The sequence below is a fragment of the Rattus norvegicus genome, chromosome 1 (genome assembly GCF_021556685.1).
Source record: "Rattus norvegicus strain SHRSP/BbbUtx chromosome 1, alternate assembly SHRSP_T2T, whole genome shotgun sequence".
Classification (NCBI taxonomy): Eukaryota; Metazoa; Chordata; class Mammalia; order Rodentia; family Muridae; genus Rattus; species Rattus norvegicus.
In genome coordinates, this window is record NC_141534.1 from 50,688,469 (window position 1) to 50,704,418 (window position 15,950).

Consider the following 15,950-nt stretch of genomic DNA (forward strand, 5'->3'; position numbering starts at 1 on the left):
CTTCTGTTTTCAAACGAAGCTGCTAATCCTCTTGGGCCTTTGGATTCCCAGCTGTCTGATGCTGGCCCGGGAACGTGGGGATCCTGAGTCATTTCTCCTCCTTACTGCAGAGGACTGCATATGGGCTGAGAAGCTTAGAAACACAAACAGAAAAGCCATCGAGACTACAGAAAACCGAGCTCCTTGAGCGCATAGCCTGCTGTGTCTGCTCGTGAGCCTTACCCTGTGTTTACTGATGACAACTGTCTTCTGTGCTTACTGTTTTATGAGCTGCTTGTGCCTCAGCGTGACTTACGCTCTGCCTTCTGTCTGCAGTGCCGTCTGCAGTTTGCCTCTTCATAGTGCCTGAGCTCTGGGTTTCTGTGTCAGACGTTCTTGTGGGTGTGTTAGAAAGCAGCTCTGCTCCGCACATGCCAAGAACAGATGTAGCGAGGGACCCATCTGAGCGAGTGCACCATCCTCCTACTGTGGCATTTGCAGTGTGATGGCACGGTAACCCCTCAGACTTCATTCGCCCTCAGAACTTAGCTGTGCCGTGTGCTGCACGAGCATCTACCAGGTGCCGGCTGGCATAGTCTCCAGTCTGGCTGATGGGCATTCTGGGTGTGCAACCACGGGGTGTCATTCTTTATCTTACAGTGTGGCGAGGGTTATGTGATAACTGTCATTATTATTGCTTCAAACTAAAAAAAAAAAAATTCCCCTGAATACTTATTTCCCTTTTGTCTTAAATCTTAAGGTAAAATTAAATTCTTACATCGACTATATCTTCTTTTTAATTGGCTGTTTGTGGTAGCACGTTGCCTGCATCCTCCGTCCTTCCTACCCACGTCTCCTCAGTATTGCTGCTGCGTTTGTTGATGCTGTTTAGTCTCCTTTCTCCCTGATTCATCTTTTCTTCTTTCCCCACTCCTGCTCTGCCCTTGTTTCTCCTTCAGTCTTTCCACTGAGTCAGAATTTGAGTGACTGCACAGGCATGTCCTGTTTTAGAGGGTGAATAAGACACAGTCCTGTCTTCTGCAGGGCGTCTACGACTCAGGCAGCGCACGAGTGTGGGCTGGTGTGGTCGGGCGCATGGAGGTCACCAAGGGTACACACAGGACGGGTATTGAGAAGCCCTGGTGGAAGACTTCTGGAACAAGTGACATTTGTGCTGTGACTTAAAGGCTGAGTCAGGGACACCACGATTTCAGACTAGTGTATGATTCATAGTAATCTCTTGGTCCCTCTGTATTTTGAAGAGCTTCTTAGAATTGATCAGATTGGTCAGATTTATTTTCAGAGCTTCCCAAGGAGCTGTGAACTGGTGCCTTGCTCCTGCCTTACAGTGGGTCTGTGAGTCACACCGTTAACTTTAGGCTGCAGTCAAAGTTGGACTCAGCTTTTGGACAGAGAAGTCGCTAATGAGGTCCCATTATTCTGCTTACCTATTGCCCTTTATAAACCACCCTGAAACCCTGCATGACAGCATAGCTACTCATCGCTCACGATCCAGTCACTCACATATGCAGGCAGAGTGGAAGGTCATCTGCCGATGAGTCTGGACCCTTAGCTGGAGCAGTTCCAGTAGCTGGAAATATGGCTTAGTTTGGCTAGGGCACTGACTCTGAGCCCTTAGCCCCTCTCCACGTGGTACCTGCCATGCGTCAGGTGTCCCAGGTGGCTCCTTTGCGTTTGTCTGAATTTGAGCTGAGATGGCGAGACCAGCTGAGGTTCAGCAGGCACTGCTTTCTCTCTAAGTGGTCATTTGCATGACCCGGATTGGTGCAGAGTGCCCTGGTCCCTGAGTAGCTGAGCCTCCCACAAGGCACCTAGCTTCTATCAGAGCATGAGTTTTGAGAGTCTCCTGTGTAAGCTCTTGAGACTCTGCCATAGAAGTCCTACAGCACCCTTCTGTGTGCCTTCACTAGACAGTGCCATCCACATGTACTATGGGAGGGACTACGCAGGGCACTGGCACCCAGAAGTTTCTCTAGCCTTAGGAGGCTAGCCCTGCATGCCTTGCTGTAATGCACTGGGGGAACTGGCAAGCCATCGTGCTGTCTTTTGTTTTCTCTGGACTCTTTTCCTCATAAGTGCCAGAAACATGGAGGGATGTGTAAAGCCCCAAGTCACTGAGAGCAGAGTTCACGTGGGGCTGCATCACCACTCAGACTGGTCCTCTGTTTTCGGCAGTGGAAGCCCTTGTTATGGATGTGAATTTTGAAGTGTTATCTCAAGCTTAGAGTGAGGCAGCTTATGCTAGGTTTGTCCTGAAGATCTGTAGTGCTCTCTGGTACACATGAGGGATTAGAAGTTTGGCTCTTATTGAAATTATTTGGTGGAAGTGCTGAGTTCTACCATTTTCCCACCAGTAACTAACTGTTGGAATGGTAAACTCAAACAGGAGACGCCGGAGGTGAAACACTGGCCCCAAGATGAGCTGTACATCCTAGTGGGCTCAGCGCTCTAAAGCCATACTGTACTGTCACAGGGCTTGCAAACTCGAAGTATGGGGGAAGACTGCTGTTGCTACTGCACAGTAGGGAGACTGCCATTCTGCAGCAGCCATTTGAACTCAGGCTTTTTTAGGACAACTGTAACCTTTCCTAATGGGCTTTTCCCCCTATTTTCAAATAAGCACTCACGATGTGAGAAGCATCTCTCTGTGTCTTTGCACACATGTGGAGTTATTTTTGGAGACCAGCTACTCAGTGGTGAATCTGCTGTATTGGGAAGTGTGTATATTTAAGTTGGCAGATAGTGTCCTGCCATTCCTCGGGAGGAATATTCCTGCTTTTACTCTCAGCAGTCTGTACACACCTTGCTTGCTTGTGTTGTCTGTATTATTAGTGTTTTATGTTTCTGTTAGCTTGCTTTGGCTGCTTAAATTTGCTTGTTTATAATAGAATAATAGAAGGGGGATTGACTATTGCAGTTAAATACATAAAGGTGTGTGAAATTTATTAGAAAAAGGAGGTGAATATCGATACCATGTGTAGATGCAATATGTATCTAAACACACATGTGTTTGCATACCACCAGCTTGAAGCACAGCATTTAAGGAAATGCAGCTTTGAGCAAAATGCGAGGAATAGACGAGAGGCCAACTCACCTAAGCTGTTCCTTGTGTCATTGTCATAGTGACTGACGCCATAAAGAATGGGTGAACATTTCATTACTAATTGTGAACATCTGTAATTCCATCAGAGTCTCAGATGCAGCCATTACCCAGAAGAGATTGAGAAGCGCTGGCCTGGGCTGGGGACACGGTCAGTGGTTAGGAGTGCTTGCTGCTCTTGCAGAAGACAAGAGTTCAGTTCCCAGCACCCGCATCAGACAGCCTCATAGCTGCAGTTCACAGCAGTTCTAGAGATCTCATATCTTCTCTGGAGTCTTCAGGCTCCTGCACACATGTGGCATACACATGCATAACATATAAGTAAAAGAATAATGAATCTTTTTAAAGGCTAATTAACAGCCCAGGATTTGTCACATGCCAACAAGATTCTCTTTTCAATATGGCTCACCCTGAGATGTGTCATACTGCATGCCTGAAGGTGTCAGATGGGTATCGAGCTCAAATTCATTGCAGCAGCTACAGTCTCTGTTCTTGAACAAAGCATTCCCAACTTCAGCCATAGATGTGTTTTGAAACATTGACTTATAAAGTCCGTAGCAAGGGTGCTTGTGTGACTCGGACTGTCATTGCCTAATCTGTTTGAAATTCCTATTTAGCTTAAACTCTAAAATGAGTTCGTTCTCCCTTCTGTTATGTTATAAAGGAAACAAATTTAAGGATGAATTTTTGACAGTCAAAAAGTTTGACCATCTTTTTCTTAAACCAACCCTAAAAGGAAACATTTGGCTGATCATTGTTTGGACCCTATTAAAACTTTAACTGCTGAAGCATGATCAAGATTCACCACTGCCCAGAGTGCGGCTGCTCATTTATTTATATATTCATTTGAGGTGGAGTCTCGTGCAGCCCTGGCTGGATTGGAACTCACTAAGTAGACCAAGCTGGCCTTGAACTCACAGAACTCTGCCTACCTCTGCCTCCTGGGTGCTAGAATTAAAGATGTGCATCACCCTGTCAGCTCTGAAATACTCCTTTCCAGAGCTGCTCTCTGTGTTGGATTTCTTGTTGATTTCAGAGGATTTAGTATCAACAGAAAACAGAGCAAACAACCTGTTGGTTAGCAGTGGGCTCTGGGTGGATTAAAAGGTTATCAGTGATGTCAGTGGGGAAAGACAGACAAACTAGCCAGCCAGTGCTTGGGTGGCTTCTGTATCAAAGCCCTGGTGTTCCCTAGGTCTCCTGTAGTTGTGAGGTTCCTGGCCTTACTGGGCACTTTAAAGCTTTCTGGCCTCACTGGGCACCGGGCACACATGTGCACAGGCCTGCGGGAAGAACACCCATACGCACAATAAGTAGATAATGGAGTAGTTTATGCTAATCGTAGTAACCTTTGTAGGCAGATTACCAGCAAGATGGCTCAACCCTACCACCCACCAGCCTAAAGAGAGGCCTTTGAGTGACTCTCCCTGGATATTAATCTCATTTATTAAGTTATTAAGTTAATTATTAATCTCATTTATTAACTCCAAGGCTGTTACATGATTCAGAATGTAAGGCATTTTGAGCAGTGTCTTGTATAGACCTGAGCTTTGTGGGACCTACGTGGTGGAAGGAAAGAACCTACCCCTAAGTTTCCCTCAGACTTCGGCACATAGTCTGTGGCACACAGACTTCAGCACACTGACTTCAGCACACACAGACTTCAGCACACAGACTTCAGCACACACAGACTTCAGCACACACAGACTTCAGCACACAGACGTATGCTCTCGTATTATAGAGTATAAAAGTACCATCTCTTACCCTTACGTGTGACGAAACCTATCAGTGGACTGTGTATTAGTGAATGCGTACCTCTGCCCTCAGTGCCACTGTTGATTGATTACCTAACCTGATTCCAGAGATATCCAAACGGATTCTTTGTCCTAGACTCTGAAACAAGGTGTAGGATTGGGATGCGTCACAGGTCAGCGATGAGCTTGAGATGGCCGTAGGAAGGAAGAATTGAAGGCAGGCCAGGGAGAGTCAGTTTCAAGATTGGACCTTTGGAAACACTAATATTCACAGTGAGGTGAGCTATAAAGGAGGGCTTTCACGGCATGGGCCCAGGAGGCTGCTGTGTTCAGGGGGTCCTGGGATGGCGGTGAGGCCTGACTGGCTAGTGCTGTTAAAATGTAAACAAAAAGTCAGAAGCATGACATCAGATCAGTGGAACCTTCACACTGGCCTGAAGGAAGTGTGCGAGGCTTCCTGTTGGCATTGATTTTAAAGGACTCCTGTGCTGCTAGGGCAGGGCAGTGAGTCACAATGAATTGATTGGCCTGTGTGTCTTCAGTTCTGTTCACCTTCCGTTTCAAATGCCAATGCTCATTCATTTGTGACGGAGGAAGAGACGAAATCTGGTTTTGCTCATCACTGCTCTGCTTCGTATGGAGCAACCTTGAGGGGCCTTAAGCACTCCTGAAGGTTTGCATGTATGCAGTATACATGGGTGTTGTCATGTGTGTGGGCACATTTGTAGTTTAGATGTGTGTTCATGCATGTGTCAGTGCATGTGGAGGGCAGAGGTCAACCCCGAGTTCTTCCTTCATCATTCTACAGTTTCTTTACTGCAGCAAGGTCTCTCGATAAACCTGAAGCTCATGAATCGAGGGTCTCAGAGATCCCACCCCCAGCCCGCCCCACCAGGCAGCACTGGCTTACAGGCAGCTGTCATGACTTAGACGTGGATGTTAGAGATCCACTCAACGTGAGTAGCGTTTGATTGTCACGCCATCGCATCCTATCAGGAAGAATCGAGACTGGAAATGAGTTGCTTCTAATTGAACATATTTCGTTAAGACAAGGCAGGGATTGGCTGTTCTCTTGAACTCAGTCACTCTCAAACTTCTCAAGTCATTTCCCGTTCTTCAAGTTGAAGGGGCTCAGTACATTTTGTAGTGTTGAATTTGACAGTCCTTTCAGTGACTGTGAGTATAAAAGAACACAAGTGTAATACAGCAAGAAAAGTGAATACAATCATTAAAACTTTACAAGGTGTTCTGATTATTGTCCAGTTAGTCTTACGGCATGTCTCTTTCTCACAGTGATAGCCTGAGTGTAAATGTGTGAGCATTTGGCTTAAAACAGTTACTAGCTTCATATTTTAGAGCTTTATACTGTTCTGTTGTTTTCTTTTTAATAGAAAAAATGAACACACCGAGTCAGTCTCCACATAAAGACTTGGGGAAGGGAGTGGAGGCCGTGGAGGAGTACAGCTACAAGCAGGGGAAGAAGACGCGAGCGACTCTGAGGACAACGGAGCGAGACCATAAGAAAAATGCACAGTGCTCGTTCATGTTGGACTCAGTGGCCGGGTCTTTGCCAAAAAAATCTATTCCAGATGTGGATCTCAATAAGCCTTACCTCAGCCTCGGCTGTAGCAACGCCAAGCTGCCAGTCTCTATGCCCATGCCTATAGCCAGAACTGCGCGGCAGACTTCCCGGACGGACTGCCCAGCGGATCGGTTAAAGTTCTTTGAAACACTGCGCCTTTTGCTAAAGCTTACCTCAGTCTCGAAGAAGAAGGACAGGGAACAGAGGGGACAGGAAAACACGGCTGCTTTCTGGTTCAACCGGTCAAATGAACTGATCTGGTTAGAGCTCCAGGCCTGGCACGCAGGCCGCACCATCAATGACCAGGACCTCTTTTTATACACAGCCCGCCAAGCCATCCCAGATATTATCAATGAAATCCTCACATTCAAAGTTAATTATGGAAGCGCTGCCTTCTCTAGAAATGGAGCTGGTTTCAACGGTACCTCGCTAGAAGGTCAGTGCAGAACCCTTCATGGGACGAACAGTCTAGGCTGTTCAACCTACCACGAGCACCTCCAGCGCCAGAGGGTCTCATTTGAGCAGGTGAAACGGATAATGGAGCTGCTAGAGTACATGGAAGCACTTTATCCGTCCTTGCAGGCTCTGCAGAAGGACTACGAGAGATACGCCGCAAAGGACTTTGAGGACAGAGTGCAGGCACTCTGCCTGTGGCTAAACATCACGAAAGATTTAAATCAGAAGTTGAGGATTATGGGCACTGTTCTGGGCATCAAGAACTTATCAGACATTGGCTGGCCAGTGTTTGAAATCCCTTCCCCTCGGCCATCCAAAGGCTACGAGCCTGAGGAGGAGGGCGAGGACACAGAGGGAGAGCTGAGGGAGCTGGAGAGTGGGACGGAGGAGAGTGATGAGGAGCGAAGTCCCAATCCGAGGGTGCCAGAGCTCAGGCTGTCTGCCGACACCATCTTGGACAGTCACTCCCAGGGCTGCTCGTCCAGGAAACTTGAGAGGCTCGAGTCCGAGGAGGACTCTGTAGGCTGGGGGATAGCAGACTGTGGTCCCGAAGCCAGTAGGCATTGTTTGACTTCTATCTATAGACCGTTCGTGGACAAAGCACTGAAGCAAATGGGGCTGAGGAAGTTAATTTTACGACTTCATAAGCTAATGAATGGCTCCTTGCAAAGGGCTCGTGTAGCTCTGGTAAAGGATGACCGTCCTGTGGAGGTAGGTTTGTGGGGGATGTCCCGTAGTGTCACATCTCTAATCCCTCCTGTGTGTTATTGACCGAATGGACTTTAATATTCTTAGCATTTCAAGGCATAAGTGGCAGCTAGGAGTTGCGTATGTAATTGCTGTCATGAAAGTGTTATGGTAAGGGGGTCTGTGAATAGCTCATCACATTTGGTGAATGAAGCACAAGGTGGCGGGTGTGTGGAGGGAAGACGCAACCATATAAATACCAGTTGGGAAAGGATGAACCAGGGCAAAGTGGTGGGGCGTGTCCTGGGTGACCACAAGCTGCAGGTGAGTCAGTAATAACACCAGTGCCGTACACAGGTATTTGAAACAGATATGGCGCCTAGAGTCAAAGCCATCCATCCATCCATCCATCCACTCACCCACCCAGTCAGTCGTCCTAGTCCTGAGGGACCTTGTGCATGGTAAGCAGGAGCTCCATCACTGAACTGGCTCTCTAGCTCTTTGGATTCTTTGACAAAGCTCTGTCTTGGCTAGGATATGGCTGACTGCTAAAGTGCTAGCCACGCATGTGCAAGGCCCTGGGTTCACTCATGATCTCTAGCTCGGCAAGACATCACAAAGGAAACACAACAGGACTGGAGACAGTTAACCATGCCCTGAGCAGCAAGCCCAGTTTTGGTTACTGGACCTTAAAAGATGCAAATCGTAGAGACATGTAAAACCTACTGTAGTCATGGCTGACATGTTTGGTGCAGACAGAAGAACTTGGTTGTCAGTAAATGGATCTTTTACTGTGCAAGACTTTTTAAGAGGAGCGTGTCCATTAGACAAAGTGTGTTGTAATTTGATTTTGACATTATGATGCTTCAGAAATTCAGAATACCGCTCAGGGTGGTAGAGTGAGACGGGGGCCTCTTGCAGGTGCCGACCTCAGAGTCTAAACTGCAGTGTGAGTAGGTGTTCCCTTCCGAGTTTCCATGTTCCCATGACTGACAGCAAAAGTTCTCAGTCCTGTGAGATTCCAAATTCCTGCGTTAGTTGGTGATTTTGACTTTAGTAGCCAACATATGTCTATACCTAATCATTGTAATTTTTTAAGCTTCAGTTTATTGTCTAACATGGCCTCCTTTGGAGTCAGAAATGGCACAAGGTGTTTCCATAAGGTGGAAGACACCTGAAGAGAGAGTCCAGGTTTTTCAGACTTCAAGTCTGCATTCTCAGGCAGACGATGAGCCTCAGAGGACACCAGGTACTCAGCAAAGGACAAATGGAGGCTTCTTTCCTTCTCACACACGGGTCACTGTAATAAGATTTCATTGTGTAGATTTGTCAGGGAGAACTGTAGATGTAGAATAAAGCTTGTCACAGATGTCACATGGTGAGGTCTGTGCTTGAGGAATTTATCTACAGGGGCTGGATTCCATCAGGACACTCGTGGGAAGGCAGGGTGGCTTTCACTATTTATTGGTTTCGTTTTTGTAAAGTGTTTTGAGGTGATATGATTAGCAAAGGCTGCTAATGAGAACTCCCTTCAGACAGCTTTCCAAAAGTAGAATTAGTTTTTCGTTTGGCCTCCTACAGTTCAACCTAGAGCCCTGCCGCAGAGACCAGCTCCACTGGCAGGCGGGGAGGCCTGAAGTTATGGTTAGCTTGGCGTGAAAGGAAGAGTTTGTCTTTAGTGTCTTTAGTCCACTTCAGACCACAGCGTCTGCAAGTGGAGCGATGCATGCATGTGTGTTCATGCTGGCCATGCATGTTGGACACTTCAGACTGTAGCTTTTTCTACCTCTTCCCTCTTATATTATACTGTCCTGGCTTCAGGGGAGATCCTGCTGGCATTCTGGGCTCAAATACATTCTGTGTGATACATGGTGTGCAATGCATGTATGAGCTTGTATGTATATGTGTGAACGTTTGTGTGTGCACACATGCACATTCTCATCCTGGGTTTCTTGTGTCTTAGTCATATTACTAAGTATCTCAGGGAAAGAGCCACAATTGTTTTTAAGATCGCTCAGACAATTTTATTAGAGTTTCAAAGGAAAACTTCAAGGCTGAGGAGCTGCAAGGCTCAGCAGCTGCCTGGAGGAGGAAGATGGGAAAAAGAGAAGGTCACCCCTGGGGTCAAGCTGGCATGGAGGGCAGCCTCGTGGTAGGGAGAGAAGCTTCAGACGAGAGAGGCCAGAGTGTGAGGAGAGCAGGCTGAGAAGAGAGGGCAAGAGGAATGGAGAGGTTGCTCTCTGCTGAGCAGCCAGAAGCTGGCGGCCTCGGGCTGCATGCTGCAGCTGTGCGAGCAGCTGCCCAGAGTTTGGTTTTAAGGTCCACTAGCCAGGCCCCGTTTTTTGAGTGACTGACCTCACCACTGACTCAGTCTTTTTGATCCCAGTCTTCTGTCTGGGAGATGCATGTAACAGTGCATTCCTGTCTACCCACAGAGTTAATGAAGCCTCACCAGATACTCATATATACAATAAAATCTATGTGCGTCAAATACAAACCCCTTTTATCCTTAGGATTATTGTTACCTTATTTTCCCCCATCAAAGCCAAGTGTAAGTCAGTGTGGGCTTTTGTTTATCTTTAAAATATGTTGTTTTATCTTTAATCTCTTCCTAATAATGGTATATTTGGAGGCATTCGAGGCTTGGGAGTAAAATGTTCTGAGCTCAGCCCCTCAAACAGGACACAAGCCTGTGTGCTCCTGCCTCACTGCTGGAAGCCTGTAGATGGTCTCGTGCAGCAGACGTGCAGCAGACGGGGCCGCGGGCATGGCTGCGATGCATTCTGCCTTTATGGCTTCTGGCTGATCTCATTGAAGGGCGTCACAGAAAAGAAATAACATTTATTTGTGATGTTTGGTTTTTTTCCCTATGTTTGACTTCACATCTATTCCTTATGATTAAATTACTTCTGAGCAGTGTTTGTCGATTTTTAGTAGCCCTTTGGAGGCATGTTTTATAAAATACTTTTCTCCTAAAGTCTTATTATATTTATTGTTTAAACAATTTGCAAACTAGAAATAGTCTGCTGTGTTTATTTTAGTAACATGAGCAACGTCCATGTTAGTGGCCTGTTTGAATTCAGTGATTGTTACTCCCTAGGGCTACAGACTGCTCTCCCCAGGACACACCCAGACCTCATAGGCTCACTGTAGTTTGAGGATAGGTTACCCGTCAGGGTTCACGTGGAAGATGTTCGTCTGCGGTCTGAAAGGGTGTCCTGTGAGAGACTCTCAGGTTGTCACATATGTAAGTCCATGAGGTAGACTCATAATGCCCACAGGATTTCCCTTAATGTAATTTAATGTAAGTTTAATATAAGAAAGAAGAAGTGAATGAAGTTGCAGACTTCCACCCTGTGCACCAAGAGCCGACCTGAGGTCTTTGTTGCTTTCTCGTTTATTTCTTGTTTTTTCTGGTTCCCTTCTCCTCTGTGTAGAGCCGACTTGGACCACAGGGCCCTCTGATATCTCTCACCTTGCCATGATCTATATTCCCACGGCCGAGTGTGCCTAATTACCATTTCCAAACAGCAGGCCAGGCCCCCTGAGCTTGCACAGTGCTCAGTCTCCAGTGCCTGCCCTTTTGTAGATGCTGCCTGTGAGCACAGTGCCTCTGGCCTTCCCACCAGGGGCTGAGCATGGCTGCTGTGTTACTGCTTCCAGGCTACCATGTGGCTATGGTCTGTGTGCACACAGGTCTATAATTGCCTGTCCACCACCCTTTACTGGAGCAGTGCCCTTGCTGTGGTGCCGAGGTGTTTCCACCTCTTTACTCATGCTTTAGCTTTCTTTCCCCCTGCTGAAAGCCTCTCTAGTGTATGCTCCTTTACCTGTGAGCTAAACCTGGAGCCACCACACAGAGTTTAAGCATCTCCCTTTGCACATGCCCTTGCCTCGTTAGCACACGTTCCCAGCGCTCCTCAGCAAGGCTTACGTGCACTTCAGTGTAGTATAGAAGATGCTCACACTCCTTGACTGCCTCTGCCACACTATCTCAAATACCGAGGAAGTGCCTGGCTGCTGTCTTATTGCTTTCTACATTAGAAACTATGTCATTGCGTTTGATGGCTGTTTGTCTTTGACGGTTAAACACTATGCCAGTCTTTCCTGTAACACAGGAAACCCTGAAGAGGCTGTTTAGTGTGGACACGGCCTCAGAGACTAGGCTGCCGCTGAGTCTCACTAGGTGCCAGACAACGTCACTGCTTCAGTCAGGCCCTGAGGAAACAGGCTTAGGGAGGAGGTAACCTCTGAGTAGCAGTGTTGTGGAGTGTTGGAGGAGCCTGAGCTACCAGACTTAAAAATAGACCAGTGGTTTCCAGGCCAGGCAACACACCAGCATTACCCAGAGGGCTTTAAAAATATACATGCCTCTGCCCATCCTGGAGAGCAGATCTTCCAGTGTGGGATGCAGGACCGATGGCTAGCACGGTGCAGGTCTGTGCCAGCCACCGAAGCTCCGAGGAAGGCGCGGTAGTCTCCCTGCTGCCATGAAGTATGGCACGCATTACCGTGAAGCTGCCGGGGCTAAGTTGTTTGTTCCAGTCATTGCCTGTCTGATTTCATAAGTAAAGTTACAAGAACTTTGCTTTAATGACAGCCTTGGAAGCACATGCTTGCTCATTTGCCTAGAGGGTTTCTGTTTTAAAACAGATTTATGTGGGGGAAGCTATGCCACATGGTTTTGACAGCTGTGAGCCAGCTGAATCAGACCTGACAGTAAGATTGGAGTTGGAAGTCACAGGGAGCACTGGATCCCGTGGTGACAGCATAGCAGCAGCACTGTTGGGAATGGAGCCAGCAGCAGCCACTGACTTGAACAGTGCCCGTGCCTGAGGAGAAGGAGGGTCAAATAATTTGGTCAGGGGCGCACACACTGCGTGTACCAGAACCAGGACATGAACCCAGAAGTCTGGCTAAGCTATGCCTGCTCTTGGCAGCGCTGTGCTGCCTCCTAGAGTTAACATTTTGTCCCCCATGTTTTTAATGAGAATGCACCTATACATGTGCTTGTGTAATACGACTTTTTAACTTAGCAGTTAATGTTTTAGATGGGAGGAGTTCCTCTGAAACTCTGCGCTGGGGGTTTCTCTTGGAATACCAGGCCTCATCCCTACTCAGGAGCCGCTGGCTGAAGCTGACCAGCCCCTCCCACATCCGCCTATGTCTGCTGTCTACTTGGCTTCATAGAAATTTCAGTTTGGGATGTCATCCGCAAGTAGCACATAACAAGTCTGAGAACCAGAGACTTTCTGATAACACAGTTCAGGGGAGTCATGTGTTCCCTGGTGCTGTCGGGGGAGCCGGAGAATCCAGGTGTTCACCATTAGCTTACCGCTCAAAAGTTGGCTCAGCGTCCTGTGATACAAATGCCACCTGGGTATTGGCTGATCCTGATTAACTGGAGGTCAAGGGTCTTTTCCTCAGAACTGGTGGTTTACCAGGGAACTCAGTGTGTAGTGGTGGATGCAACTGAGTAGCCAAACATGCATTTGCAAGATGTGTGGATTGGAGAAACGTGCTCCCCAAGGCAGCCACAGAAAACCCCTAGAGGTGAGCATTCTGGCCTTCTCCTGAGGAGAGTGAGTCATTTGTCAGGAGTCGGCCTGTGCAGAATCAGCAGGATGACCACAGTCAGAGCAGCGTAGTCTTCATAGTTGGTGTGGTCAGTGTCTGTGTGGATATTGGGCTCTGGGGCTAGGTAAGAGGAATGGTCCTCACAGGTACAGTGCTGAGTGTCAACTAGAAGTATCCGGCTGGGGGTAAGACAAGCCTGAGACAAAGCTCTGTGGGGTGAGATGTCAGGGTCAGGAGATGCTGTTGAAAACTGGTATGTGTTGGAGGAGCTAGGATGCATGGAATGTAGAAGCACTCGGGAGGTAGATCCCGCAGAAATCAGTTATGGCAAGGTGGCTGCGGACACACAGTATCTTGAGCTCTTGGAGGTTGCGGCTGTGAACCTCTGACATAGATCTGCCTTAAGCTGCCTTTGCCTGCATTTGCTCCAAAGCAACAGGATGGGACAGAGCAAATGGTTTCTAAGTACCCTTTTCTGAGGTTTGCTATTCTTAATCTGTATAAGGTGGACAGTGAGTGGAAGAGGGGGAGGGGGAGAGAGAAAAAATGTGTGTGTGTGTGTGTGTGTGTGTGTGTGTGTGTGTGTAGGCAAACATGTCGTACCTAAGCTCCAATCCCCTGTCCAAGTCTCGTTTTTAAAATAAAGAAACAGCCTGAGGACTACTAGATGCTTCCAGAACCACATAGCTAATTAAATGACCCGAAGCCAGGCTTTCTGACTTTTGAGCATTGACTTTTCCCCCGTCATTGAGCTATATATTTCTATGACAACAATCAAAATGAACTCAAGGGATAGTGTGCATGGCATGCTATAGGGTGAAATAAGTCCTTAGAAAGGTATCACAGGCTGAGTCTTGGGAATTAGGCTGAGTTAGGAAAAGTAAAGGAGCAAGCAGCCTACGCCAGGGTCAGCACGTGGAGTCATGTGAGGGCCAGAGCAGTCTGTGTCAGAGCAATGCAGAGAGATGAGGACACTCAGGAGGGTGGGAGCTAGGCCAAGGTGGCCCTGAAAGGGTCAGGGAGTCTGCCTGTAGCAAACATCGATTCCCTGTAGGTGCTGGCTAAGGCTACAGTTTAGATATCAGACTGTGAGTCCTCTGAATGTGTAAAAGATGTGGAGAACAGTAAAGAGTCCCCTATGTAACCAAAGGTGACCAAAGATGCCACAGACACAGAACAAGCTACAGTTGGAGATGCAGAAAGTTGAGGCTTTCAAACTTTGATGATCTCACTTAGAAAAAGGTCAAGGTTTTTAATGCTGCTGCTGCTGGTGGTGGTGGTGATAGTGGTGTCAGAGGCTTAAGAATGAGGGGAGAAAGCTCCAGACCTCCTGCTTTCTGGGGAAAAGTGTAACAGTTTGAGTGGGGACACAGCTGAAGGAGGAGTGGGTAAGGACACTGTGGGCCTCCTGGACAGCATGAGGTGACATGTGACTGAGGGCAGCTGGGGGTGGGGAGGAGCTGGCTTCTGCAACACCAGGAAGTGTGACTCCACATGGATGCAAGGTTGGCTGAACTCTGACTTTTATTCTCACACAGACAGCTATTTAGGAGTTTTGTAATCTTTTTTCTTGTAATTTCAGCAACTCATTGATTTCTCAGTCCAGATGTAATTGTAGGTAGCACTGTGTGTAACGAGTCACTGGGGCTGGGGCTCTGTGTATGTGTTGAATTGTTGGCCGTCCTTTTTATTTGGAATGAGAATTGTGTAGATATGTCAGCAGGTTGTAGCAAAACTTATAAGCACAGCTTCAGGCCACGTCCCCTGCACAGCTTTAATGTGTCCTGAACTTTTGCCGCAGTTCTCTGACTTTCCAGGTCCCATGTGGGGCTCGGATTATGTGCAGTTGTCGGGGACGCCTCCTTCCTCGGAGCAGAAGTGCAGTGCTGTGTCCTGGGAAGAGCTGAGGGCCATGGACCTGCCCTCCTTTGAGCCCGCCTTCCTGGTGCTCTGCCGGGTCCTGCTGAACGTGATCCATGAGTGCCTGAAGCTGCGGCTGGAACAGAGGCCGGCCGGGGAGCCTTCCCTCTTGAGTATCAAGCAGGTTTGTGTCTAACACTGCTTACACAAGCAGTCGTGGCCACATTGCTACGGCCTTCCTTTTCAGGATTTCCTCCCTCAGTAATTGTAAACAGTGAAAAGAACACGTCTTAGTGTTTGTTTTTACTACCCTCTTGGGGGCAATCTAAAGTGTTCTTCACCTGTAGTCCCCAAAGATACGCGTGTGTTTCAGCTTCTTTACCACTCACTTCTTCCCGAGAGGTATGAAAACAGACTTACCACATGACTCTGTCAGCTCTGTCTGTGAGTCTTAATGACTGACAACAAAATTCCTTTTTTAAAAAGTTACTTATTCTTGGTGATACTAGAGATCCAATCTTGTACATGCTGGGTGGCGGGTGACAATGTCATGGAGTCCATCCTTGAAGACAGCTTAAGTCTTTATTGTGTTGGAGGTGGGTGTAGGTAGGGAAATGTCTTAGAGTATGCTAGGAGAACGCTTTGGACTTTGTGCTTGCTTAAGCAGCCATGCAGATTGAATAGTAGGGTCCACTGATCCTTCTGAGCCATGAGTGTCAGGCGGGGCCTTCATTGTATGGGGCTGTGCTTCAGAGCAGCCTGGGGGGCGGGGGGACTGGGAGTGGTTTCCATGAGCAGGGAAAGCCAGGGAGCGTCTTTCAGGCTCTGCGAATCACAGGTCAGTGCAGTTGAAGAGACACAGGTGAGTCAGGTCACACAGCAGGTCCAGATAGAACACGTGTTTGCTTGTTTGGTCAAGTGTAGACCGATGAGG

The 15,950-nt window shown here is 47.7% G+C and overlaps 1 protein-coding gene across 9 annotated transcripts in view; it reads left to right on the forward strand.

Moving 5' to 3' along the window:
* Map3k4 (mitogen activated protein kinase kinase kinase 4) overlaps positions 1 to 15,950 on the forward strand; it is an 87,147-nt gene that overhangs the window by 37,448 nt on the left and 33,749 nt on the right. For 5 of the 9 annotated variants that reach the window (XM_087552798.1, XM_087552804.1, NM_001401453.2 and 2 more), the window contains 2 exon segments: positions 6,246 to 7,603; positions 14,958 to 15,200. In XM_087552798.1, the coding sequence (XP_087408924.1) occupies positions 6,251 to 7,603; positions 14,958 to 15,200 (1,596 nt within the window). In that variant the 5' untranslated portion in view covers positions 6,246 to 6,250. 9 annotated transcript variants of the gene reach the window in all.